This window comes from Manis javanica, chromosome 13 (assembly GCF_040802235.1).
Source record: "Manis javanica isolate MJ-LG chromosome 13, MJ_LKY, whole genome shotgun sequence".
Taxonomy (NCBI): domain Eukaryota; kingdom Metazoa; phylum Chordata; class Mammalia; order Pholidota; family Manidae; genus Manis; species Manis javanica.
The window spans coordinates 95886812-95897912 of NC_133168.1; the positions used below are offsets into that span (position 1 = coordinate 95886812).

The 11101-nt window shown below is 57.3% G+C and overlaps 1 protein-coding gene across 2 annotated transcripts; it reads left to right on the forward strand.

Moving 5' to 3' along the window:
• The first annotated feature begins 50 nt into the window (after positions 1 to 50).
• FSD1 (fibronectin type III and SPRY domain containing 1) lies at positions 51 to 11045 on the forward strand. Of its 2 annotated transcripts, none has more exons than XM_073220469.1 (13): positions 51 to 224; positions 1205 to 1300; positions 1497 to 1628; positions 2225 to 2326; positions 2782 to 2804; positions 3003 to 3124; positions 3623 to 3832; positions 7580 to 7678; positions 8446 to 8605; positions 8956 to 9035; positions 10371 to 10531; positions 10721 to 10809; positions 10906 to 11045. In XM_073220469.1, exons 1-13 carry the CDS (start codon positions 210 to 212, stop codon positions 10928 to 10930), a joined length of 1314 nt encoding a protein of 437 aa, XP_073076570.1. In that variant the 5' UTR covers positions 51 to 209; the 3' UTR covers positions 10931 to 11045. The 2 variants fall into 2 exon arrangements, with proteins under 2 accessions (XP_073076570.1, XP_073076569.1); XM_073220468.1 differs by having other exon boundaries at positions 52 to 224; positions 10371 to 10622.
• Positions 11046 to 11101: the final 56 nt, after the last annotated feature.

Sequence of the window (11101 nt, forward strand, 5' to 3'; positions counted from 1 at the left end):
CCCTAATCAGGGACTACATTTCCCAGCCTGTCTCGGAGGGTGCGCCTGCGCGCTGCGGCCAGTGATGGAGCGCTGACTGGGGGCGCGGCGGCGGCGGCGGCGGCGAGGGCTCGGCGGGCCATTGGCTCCCGGCCTCGGCAAAGGCAGCTCTGGGACTGGGAGAGCGAGCAGGGCCCGCGGGCCGGGCCGGGCCGACCTGGGCTGCAGCCATGGAGGACCAGAGGGTAGGACCGGGCGGGGCGGAGCGGAGCCCCCGGCGGCGGTGGGCTGCGGGAGGGGACCAGGTGATGCTGCAGTGCCCTCCCCGCCGGCTTCCCTGCGGCCGAGGCCCCACCCCCGCCGCAGCCCCGCCCGGATTTAGCCCCCGATTTGGAACGCAGCCCCCGCCCCCCGCCCGACCCTCCATCATCTTGGCCTGGGTCCAGGTGCAGCCCCTCCGTGCCCCAACCCGCGCTCAGTATCCCGGAACCAGCCTTGATCCCCCTCCCCCACGCCGTGCATCCGGACTGTGGACCAGGTGTCCCGGCCCTGCCCTGCCCCGTTCCGGAGGACGCCTGCCAGGTCTGCCCAGGTGACCCTACCGACCCGGCGCCCCCAGAAAAAGGGCCTTGAAGGCCTGGGGCAGGGCTCCAGGCCCCAGCAGGATCCTCCCACGCGGCCTTCTTCCCTCCCCGCATCCCCTACCCCAGGCCTTCTTGCCCCCTCTGCACTTACCTGGGCCCACTGGCACCCCCCTCCCCAGGTTCCCCTTTTCTCCTTGATAATCCCTTTTCCCAGGGTGTCCCATTCTCCAGCTTAGCCCATTTTCTGCAGGCAGCATTTCATTTTCCCCTGGGGTTTTCTTTGCCTAAGCAGCCCCTCACTCCGCACTCTCCTGCAGGGCATTGGTGCGCGGGCGAAGGCTTTGTGCTCAGGCAGGCCGGGCTCAGACCAAGTCTGTCTCTTCCTGAGAGTTTCTGGATAAGCCTTAGTTTCTTTCCCTGTAAAATGGGCATGCTCGCGGTGCCCACTTGCTGGCGTGGGAACGCAGAACCAGGGCTCAGGGCCTGCCTCCTGGCAGGTGGGGTGCACCAGCCCATTGGCACGGTGGCCCCCACCTCTCTTCCCTGGGTCCCTGGGGGCAGATTGGGAGCCCTAAGTGTGGGATCTGGGCCAGGCGCAGGGGCTCACCCGCCCGGCGTGTGTGCGGGCTTCCCTGGCGCAGGAGGCTCTGCGGAAGATCATCACCACGCTGGCTGTGAAGAATGAGGAGATTCAGAGTTTCATCTACTCCCTCAAGCAGATGCTGCTGAATGTGGAGGTGAGGAAGGCACCCCAAGGGGGCAGGGAGGGCAGTGCGGAAGTCTTGGGCAGTGGATGGGCAGGAGGGAGGGAGGGGGCAGCCATTGGAGCCAGCCTGTTGCTGATGCCCCTGGCACTCTGGGCCTGGCTGCCCCGTTCAGGCCTCAGTTTCCCTGTCTGAGCTCGGGCTTTGGCCAATCCCATGTCTCTCCAAGGCCAACTCGGCCAAGGTGCAGGAGGACCTGGAGGCAGAGTTCCAGTCCCTCTTTTCCCTCCTGGAGGAGCTGAAGGAGGGCATGCTCATGAAGATAAAGCAGGACCGCGCCAGCCGCACCTACGAGCTGCAGGTGTGCCAGGGGGCCTCACCTGCACCCCCACCCAGATGCTACCGCCACGGCACCCCCCCAGACTCAGCAGAACCCCGCTGACCTTGGAGTCTGGCTGTACATCTGTGCCCCTCGTCCTGTGCCACTTCTCTGAGATGCCCACATGTCTGCAGGGTCCAGAGCCAGACGCGCCAGTGGCCCTGTCCTCACCTAGTGCCTCCAATTTCTCAGCCCTTCCCACGGGTCCCCCAGAACTGACACCATCACCCCTCGCCAGATGCCCTCTGTGGCTCCCAGGGGGTCTCAGACTCCGAGCTGGGGCGAAGCTGCACTAAAACCTCGTGGGTGACTTCCTTGCACCCCAGATTCCCGCTCCCGGGGGGAATGTGCAGCCCCAGGGCTCCAGGTGTGGGCTGGGCATGGGAGTTCTTAAGGAAGGGATTCCCAGGTGATTCTGAGCAGCTGCCAGGAGCGAGGCCCAGCCTCCTGTCAGCCTCCCTCTCCCTCCTGGAGTTGGAGGACATGGGTACCCTGGATCCCAAGGGCAGTGGGGGCTCCTGGGGGGGTTTGGTGCAGAGCAGGGGGTATCTCTTCCCTTGGTGCCGTGCCACCTGCAGAACCAGCTGGCTGCCTGCACACGGGCCCTGGAGAGCTCTGAGGAGCTTCTGGAGACGGCCAACCAGACCCTGCAGGCCACAGACAGTGAGGACTTTCCACAGGTGGGCTCCCCAGAAGCCATATTGGAAGGGCTGACAGATACAATACAGAACAGCCAGTTAGATTTGCATTTCAGATCAACTATGAATGATCGCTTAGTATAAGTATGGTCTCTGCAATATTTAGTGTGACTACATCCCAAATATTGGATGGGATGTACTTATACTAAAAAAGCATATATTGCTTATCTGAAATGCAAGTTTAACTGAGCATCCTATACTTGTATTTGCTAAATCTGCCAATTGTTCATACTGGGCATAGGGCAGGAGGTGGGAGTAGGGGTGGGAGCCTATCTTTGCCCCCCCATCTCTTCAGGGGACAGCTAAGGGTTTCTGCCCCGGTGCTGAGGACTTTGGCAAATGACTACCACTCTGGGCCTCAGTTTTCCTGTCTGCGTAAGTGGGTTTCTGATTCAGGTGCGACAACTCTTTGAAAATCATTCTGTCCCTCTTTCTAGGCTGCCAAGCAAATCAAAGATGGGTAAGATGCTAGGATCTGGCCCCCACCCCAGTGCCCCACCCCTGGTGTGCAGGTGGGGACCCCCAGGTGAGGGTCCCTCGGCCCAAAACAATGGACTGGGACAAAGGGGTGGGGGTCCTCCCCGCACATCTCGGGGGACCTGGCCTGTGCTCCCTTGTGATGCCTGCCAGCAGGCTGCCTCCGCCTCCTCTCCTGCAGTGTGACAATGGCCCCTGCCTTCCGGCTGTCGCTCAAAGCCAAGGTCAGCGACAACATGAGCCACCTCATGGTGGACTTTGCACAGGAGCGGAGGATGCTGCAGGCTCTCAAGTTCCTGCCTGGTGAGAGGGGGGCTCCCTGGAGGGCCAGGGTCTCGGGGAAATGGCCCTGGAGCCAGAGGGGCCCTGCCGTAAGGCCTGGAGTCAGGCTGGCAACCCGATGCTGAACCCCAGAAGGCCCTGTCTGTGGGGCCGGCGCCCTCAGAATGCCCACCCATGTGGGTGTGTCCACAAGGAGCTCCCATCTCTGGTGGTGGAGCCGTGGGGTCCCATGAGGGCCATGCCCCCAGTTGGTAGAGAATTCTGGAAATGTCCCACTTCTAAATGGTGGAATCCTGTGAAGGCCCAGCCCTTTCTCAGCTCTTCCCCACTCTCCCACCCCGTGGTGGAACCCTGAGGAGATTCCAGCCCCAGCACCCAGAACCCAAAAAAATCCTGCCCCTAAGCTTGGGATCCAGAGAAGGCCCCACTCCCCAAGCAGGTCAGCTGTGTGGATGGGGTTCCAGCAAGGCCCGCCCCTGCTGGTGCAGAACCCTGACCCCTCTCCTCTGTCCTGGGCAGTGCCCAGCACCCCCGTGATCGACCTGGCCGAGTCCTTGGTGGCAGACAACTGTGTGACGCTGGTGTGGCGCATGCCGGACGAGGACAGCAAGATCGACCACTATGTGCTGGAGTATCGGCGGACCAACTTCGAAGGCCTGCCCCGCCTCAAGGAGGAGCAGCCCTGGATGGTGATTGAGGGCATCCGGCAGACGGAGTGCACGCTGACTGGTAAGGACAGCTCGGCCCCTCCGGGCGCCCATTTCCCCATCAGCTGGCTGGGGCTCGTGCATGACCCCCAGGCCTCTTGTCAGAGCAGACTCCTGGGCTACTTGGGAGCAGCAGAAAGAAATAGTAATGAAAACAATACTGCTGACAGCCACTGCACCTTTGTTGAGCACTTGCTGTGTGCCAAGTGTTTTACCCACGTGTAGTGGGCATGCTTATAATCACCATTTTACAGATAAGGGAACTGAGCACAGGGAGAGAAAGCATCCTCTACCCCCGTCTACCTCTGCTGTCCAGCATCCATCCACCCATCTATCCATCATCCATCCACCCATCCGTCATCCATCCATCCATGATCCATCCATCCGTCATCCATCTACACATCCATCCATCCATCCATCATCCATCCATCCGTCCATCCATCCATCCATCCATCATCCATCATCCATTCATCATTCATCCATCCATCCATCTATCCATCATCCATCCATCCATCCACCCATCTCCATCCATCCATCCACCCATCCATCATCCATCCATCCATCCATCCATCCACCCATCCATCATCCATCATCCATTCATCATTCATCCATCCATCCATCCATCATCCATCCATCCATCCACCCATCTCCATCCATCCATCCATCCATCCATCCATCCACTCATCCATCCTTCCATCCACCCATCATCCATCATCCATCCATCCATCCATCCATCCATCCATCCACCCTTCTATCCATCTATCCATCCATCCATCCATCCATCATCCACCCGTCCATCCATCCACCCATCCATCTATCCATCCATCCATCCACTCATCCATCCATCCATCCATCCATCCACTCATCCATCCATCCATCCATCCATCATCCATCATCCATCCATCATCCACCCGTCCATCCATCCACCCATCCATCTACCCATCCATCTATCCATCCATCCATCCATCCACCCATCCATCTATCCATCCATCCATCCATCCATCCATCCATCATCCACCCATCCATCCATCCACCCATCCATCTATCCATCCATCCATCCATCCATCCATCCATCCATCATCCATCCATCACCCACCCATCCATCCATCCATCCATCCATCCATCCATCCATCCATCCATCCATCCATCCATCCATCCATCCATCCTACTGAGTGAGCATCTGTACCAGGAGCCGCCCTTGCAGAGGAAAGTCAGGAAAATCCCTCTGGGGAGTTCCTTGGCAGTCAAAGGAAGGCAGAAAGCCTGGGGGAATACACCCAGCTGGTAGGGGAGGGGCCCAAGGATGGTAAAATCAGGGGTCCCTAATGAGTGTAAGGGACCTTCCTGAGCCAGGGGAAACCCTCTGGGCAGGGAGAGCCCTCCTGACAAGATAACTAGCACCACAGCTCTAGGGCTGTAATCAGCCTGTTTGAGTCTGTAATTAGCAGACGTGGTTAATAATGAGCATGCTAATTGCAGAAAGAAAAACCTGCAGCCAGCGAGAGGGCTTGAGAAGCAATTGGCTGCTTCTTTCCATGGGAATCAAAATAAACACGCCCCATTTTTTCCCACCCTTTTTTTTTTATCATGGTAAAATACACACAACAAAATGTACCATCTTAACCATTTGTAAGTGCCCAGTTCAGTGGTATTAAGCGCATTCATACTAGGCAGCTGTCCCCCTCCTCCATCTCCAGAACTTTCTGTCTTCCCAGGCTGAAGCTCTGTCCCCCTGAAACACTCACTCCCCTCTCCTCCCCTCCCCCAGCCCTGACCCCACCATCTCCTTTCTGTCCCTATGATTTTTACTATGCTAAGTATCTAATATGAGTGGCATCAGACAGTATTTGTCCTTTGGTGTCGGGCTTATTCACCAAGCACAGTGTCCTCACAGTTCATTCATGTTGTGGCAGGCGTCGGACTGTCCTTCCTTGTTAAGGCCGAGTAATATTCCGTTGTGTTCTGTATGGACACACCAGTTTTCTCCAACAGTGGCAGCTTACCTAACTATAGTGCAATATCAGAAACACTCAAGAATCAACCCATTCTGTAGTGTTGATTCACAACACCACTTTTGCACACATGGCGAGTGTGTGTGGACTCCCACACGCCATTTTATCGCTGTGTAAATTAGTGTAACCACCACCCCAGTCAGGGTATACATCTATTCCACCTCAGGCTTCCTGTTGCACGAAATTCAGATTCTGTGACATTTCTAGGGAATGAATTCCCAAGGGCAGGAAGTTGAATCTATCAAAGGATGTGTGGTGTTGAGGGTACTGATGAATGTGCTCCCCTCTGTAAATAACCTGTGTGGTTATTTACAATCCACCCGCTATCTTATGGATCGCTTGGGAAGACAGAAGGGTTTCGGGTAAGTGTTTCTCACTTAACGTTCCTCACGTGAACCTTGCTCAGTGTGGGGGATCTGATGGCGGGTTTGCAGACCGGGAACCGAGGCAGTGGGTGAGGCCTGACATGGGCAGCTGGGTTCCAGGTTTCTGGGTGGCAGTCTTAGCTCTGGGGCAGTAGACGCTGATGCCGGGCAAACTGCTGCTCTCCCGGAGAAGGCTGAAGCCAGCTGGGTGAGCACCAGGAGGAAGTGGCAGCCAGGCTGAGGCCCAAAGGAGAAGGGGACGGGCGTGAAGAAAGCCTTCCAGGCAGAGGAACAGCATGATCAAGGGCTCAGAGGCCACAGCCCTGAGGCTTTGTGTCTGGAAGCAGTGAAGTTTGCAGAGGGAACATGTGTGGGGACAGGTGAGAGGACGAATGGGGACTTTACCCTGAGGGCAAGGGGAGCTATAGGTTTTACGGCAGGGTGCTGAGTGCCACTTGGGGTACCCAGAGCGTGGGCGTCCTGCAGGGGGGCAACGGGACATGTGGTCTGGGCAAGAGCTCGGGCTGTGAGTGCTTTGGGTGGGCAGACGGTGCCTGTGGGCATAGCGAGCCGAGCAGGGGTCCCGGACTGAGCCGCTCTGCCATTTAAGCGCGTCAGGGAGGGAAGATCCTGTGAAGAGGACCAAATGGGATCGGTTAGAGGGAGCAGCCAGGAAAGGGCGGTGCCATGGCTGCCGGGCGAGAGGATGTTCCAGGAGGGAAGGAGTGGTCAGCCGAGAGGCCCTGCGGATGGGGACGGTGCGTCCAGAGCAGGGAGGCGGGGAGAGGCGGCAGAGGGCGTGCGGACAGCTCCCCAGAGGGGCTTGGTTTGCGGGGAAAGACAGCTTTGAAGTTCTTGAAAGTTGCTGTTTATTTGGAAAGATTGGCAGAAACTAATAAAAGAGAGAGAGCAGGCTGTATCCTAGTAGCAAGGAAAATCTTTGACCAGACATGGCTCCGTCAAGGGGTTCCAGCAAAGTCACCTTTGTTCCCTGCACTCGTGGGGGGCTGCATTCTCATGGAGGCTTGGCAAATGAGCTGGCGGTTTTTCCTAGGAGGAACTTCCTCCCAGCCCACCAGCCCCGAGAACAAAGTGACTCTGCTCCCTGAAATGCAAGCCTAAGTCCCAGGGAAGATTCTGATTGGCCAGTTTGGGTCATGTGCGTATCTCTGAACCGCTCCCTGCGACTGAGTCATAGAGCATCCTGATTGGTCAGTCTGCGCTGGCGGCAGAGCCAGGTAATCCATAGCCCCACAGGTGAATAAGGCAGAAAGATGTCATTTGGAAGGTGTTCCTTAGAATGAAGGGCAGTGGGAGTGCCGTGGGACACGGGGGCCTCTAACCAATTGCTCAAAGTTTACACAATGTTGAGATCCCTCTGCTGCCTCCTAGGTCTCAAGTTTGACATGAAATTCATGAATTTCCGTGTGAAGGCCTGTAATAAGGCTGTTGCAGGCGAGTTCTCCGAGCCGGTGACCCTGGAGACACCAGGTGATTGGCTCCCACCCCTACCCTGGCTGTAATCCATAACCCCTCACTCCTGGGACTCCAGGGACTGTTGTGTAATGAGAATCTTCTGATCAGGGTTCTATGGTCCTTTTTTGCCCTGGCTGCCAGGAAGCTCAAAGCTCAGCCCACGGTAGATTCCTTAGCCTGCGTGTCTGGTGTAAACCTGCTGTTATTCTTTGCCTTTGCAGTTGATCTCATTATACCTGGATCACTTTTATCATCACACATGCATACATGTGCACAGAGACATTCCCTTTCTTCCGAAAAATAGAAATTGCTTTATAGAGTTGGAGATGGGATATCAGTAGTAAGATAGATTTCTTAGCCTCTTACAGTGACACCTTTGCATGCCTTGATATGAAGTCCCTCTGCAGTCTAGCTTAATTATATCATGCTGTAGCCCAGCCCCTTTCCTGCGATTAATCCCCAAGGGAAACACAGGGCAACACATTAATCCCCAGTGGCTTCAGACCCAGAGGACCATTAGGCTACAAGCCCTCGGCCTCTCTCGGGCTGCATGTTCTGCCCCCTTACTCCGCCCATCGTGTCTCTCTCTGTCTTCATGCCTTTTCGTCTATCTGTCTGTCTCTGAGCCTTTGTCGCTCTTTCTCTCTCTCTTAGTCTGTTTGTCTCTTTCTGTTCTTTGTCCCCGTCATGGTTTGTCTTGGTCACTGTCCGTCTTCTCCATCCCTCTCTGTGTCTCTCCGGGTTTTCCCATCTCTGTGACTCCTGCGTCTGCCCGGCCCCAGCGTTCATGTTCCGCCTGGATGCGTCCACATCCCACCAGAACCTACGGGTGGATGATCTCTCCGTGGAGTGGGACGCTATGGGCGGGAAGGTGCAGGATATCAAGGCTCGCGAGAAAGATGGCAAGGGAAGGACAGCGTCTCCCGTCAACTCTCCAGCCAGGTAGCCTGCCCCCTCCCTTCCCTGAGTCTCTTGTAGAGATCAAGCTGGACATGGACACACACACAGCCCAGTGTGGTCAGGGTAGGGGTAGAGGGAGGGACAAGCTTCTGGGCAAACCCAAAGAGTGAATGAAGGGAGAGGAGACTGAACTGGGTTTTGATGATTGAATAGGAGTTTTCCATACATGAAGAGCACAGGCATATTCTGACATCAGGATCCTAGTGTATGAAGAGCAGCCAGTACTGGCTAGGACTGACGAAAAGTCCATGGTGGCTAGGGTGAACCCGAGAAGCCCTCATAGGGCAGAAGTGAGGGCTGAACTGACCCTTCCCCCTCGCTGCTGCCCACAGAGGAACCCCGTCTCCCAAGAGGATGCCCTCAGGTCGAGGGGGTCGGGATCGCTTCACCGCTGAGTCCTACACGGTGCTGGGTAAGAGCGGGCAGACAGGAGGGGGGGACGGGCTCCTTTAGATGGAAAACCGAGGCAGCCGTCGGCACAGCTTCTGTGGGCATGGGCCCAGTAACATGTCGTTGTGGTCCTGGGCAATGCCAAGATTTGAGGATGAGGGAGGCTCTGGGCTGAGGAATCCCGGCAGGAGCTTGAGGGGGCATTTCCTGGGGCAAGTGGCATAGGGTGTGCGGATCAGCCGGAGAGGAGCTGGTGCCGGAGCAGCTGGGAGGGCGGCTGGGCCTGGAGGCGCAGTTACCGTGCTTGGACTCTGCAAAGGAGAAGCTGGATCCGTCCGTGGGGGACTGGAGTTTAGGGGAGTCAGCACCACAGGAAAGGCCTTAATAAGGAGACTAGGCTGCGAGGAACTCCATGTGGTCAGTAATATCGGGGTGGTGGGTAGGGGTGGCTGCGTTCTGGGGATAAGCTAAGACCTGAGGAGAAATTAAGGCTCTGTGGAGGCCCTAGGTTTTCCCAAGAGTTGGGGTTTGAGGAAGCAGGGGAAGATGGGGGATGTCTGCCAAGTGGCTGAGATTTGAGAGGAAGATGACTATCCCCTGGGTGAAGCCTAGACTAGTTGTGGATGGGGGAGTAGCTGAGGCCGGAGAGGGGCGGGCTTGGAGAAGGAAATGTCCATGGCGGTCAGTCCTGTGCCCGCGGAGGCACTGAGATATTAGATGGGGATGAGCTGTGACCTGGGGGGACAGGAGTGTGCAGAGAGGCTGAAACTCAGGAGTCACTAGATCGGGGAGTAGCTGAGGTGGGAAGGATCTGGGCTTTGGGGAGGATGTGGACTCAGGGGTCAGCTGAGATCTGAAGGGCATCTGAGCCCCAGGAATGGCTGAGGCCTGGCAGAAGTTGGCCTCCAACTCCGGGTAGACTCTAGATTCAGAAAGAACAGGACGGAGTCCCAGGGAGAATCAACACCGGCAGGACTTGAGGCCTGTGGCAATACTTAGGTCTGCTGGGAGCGAGGCTTTGGGGATTATCTAGCCGCTGGGAAAAACCAAGGACTGAGGATCCGAACATGGGGAAGAACTGGAGGAAGTTTCTGAGGCCTGAAAGTATCCAGAAGGAGTAGCTTGAACTCATGGAGCATCTGAAAGGACTAGTTGAGGCTTGGAGAGTATCTGGACTGAGTGAGTGTCTAAGTAAAGCTGATGAAGCCTGGGGAGTACCAGGCAGAAATAGCTGGGGACCAAGGAGTGTCTGGAGGGAATAGCTGTAGTCTGGGTAGTACTTGGGTGGCTGCCCGTTTGTGGAGGGGCATCTGGGACCCCACTGTACCCAGTTCCCACTGCCCACCCCATCCTACAGGGGACACGCTGATCGACGGTGGGGAACACTACTGGGAGGTGCGCTACGAGCCAGACAGCAAGGCATTCGGCGTGGGAGTGGCCTACCGCAGCCTGGGCCGCTTCGAGCAGCTGGGCAAGACGGCGGCGTCCTGGTGCCTGCACGTCAACAACTGGCTGCAGGTCAGCTTCACTGCCAAGCATGCCAACAAGGCCAAGGTGCTGGACGTCCCCGTGCCCGACTGCCTGGGCGTGCACTGCGACTTCCACCAAGGTGAGCCCAGGCCCCGGCCACCCTCATCCCACATCCGTCCCACCCCTCTACCTCAGACCCTGTTCACGGGTCCCCCGTCTCTCTGCCTTCCGCTCCAGGCCTCCTGTCCTTCTACAATGCCCGCACCAAACAGCTGCTGCACGCCTTCAAGGCCAAGTTCACACAGCCCCTGCTGCCTGCCTTCACAGTGAGACCCCCGCACTCTGTGACCCAGGATAGGAGGGGGAGGTGCTAAGCGCCCAGGTGGCTTCTGAGCCTGCCTGCTCCCTTCTCTGTCCCCCAGGTGTGGTGTGGCAGCTTCCAGGTGACGACAGGCCTGCAGGTCCCCAGCTCTGTGCGCTGCCTGCAGAAGCGGGGCAGTGCCACCAGCAGCTCCAACACCAGCCTCACCTAGGCCGCCAGGCCACTCCCCCAGCTGGGCTGACTTGGGGGGCCGCCACCAGGCCTTGGCTGTTTCAACTGGCAACCTCCTCTCACTT

Bases quoted from the DNA above. Each gene is read 5' to 3' on its own strand.
- FSD1 (XM_073220468.1), top strand. The intron at 2,805-3,002 runs GTAAGATGCTAG...CCTCTCCTGCAG, and splicing joins GCCAAGCAAATCAAAGATGG to TGTGACAATGGCCCCTGCCT. The intron at 9,036-10,370 runs GTAAGAGCGGGC...CCCATCCTACAG, and splicing joins TGAGTCCTACACGGTGCTGG to GGGACACGCTGATCGACGGT.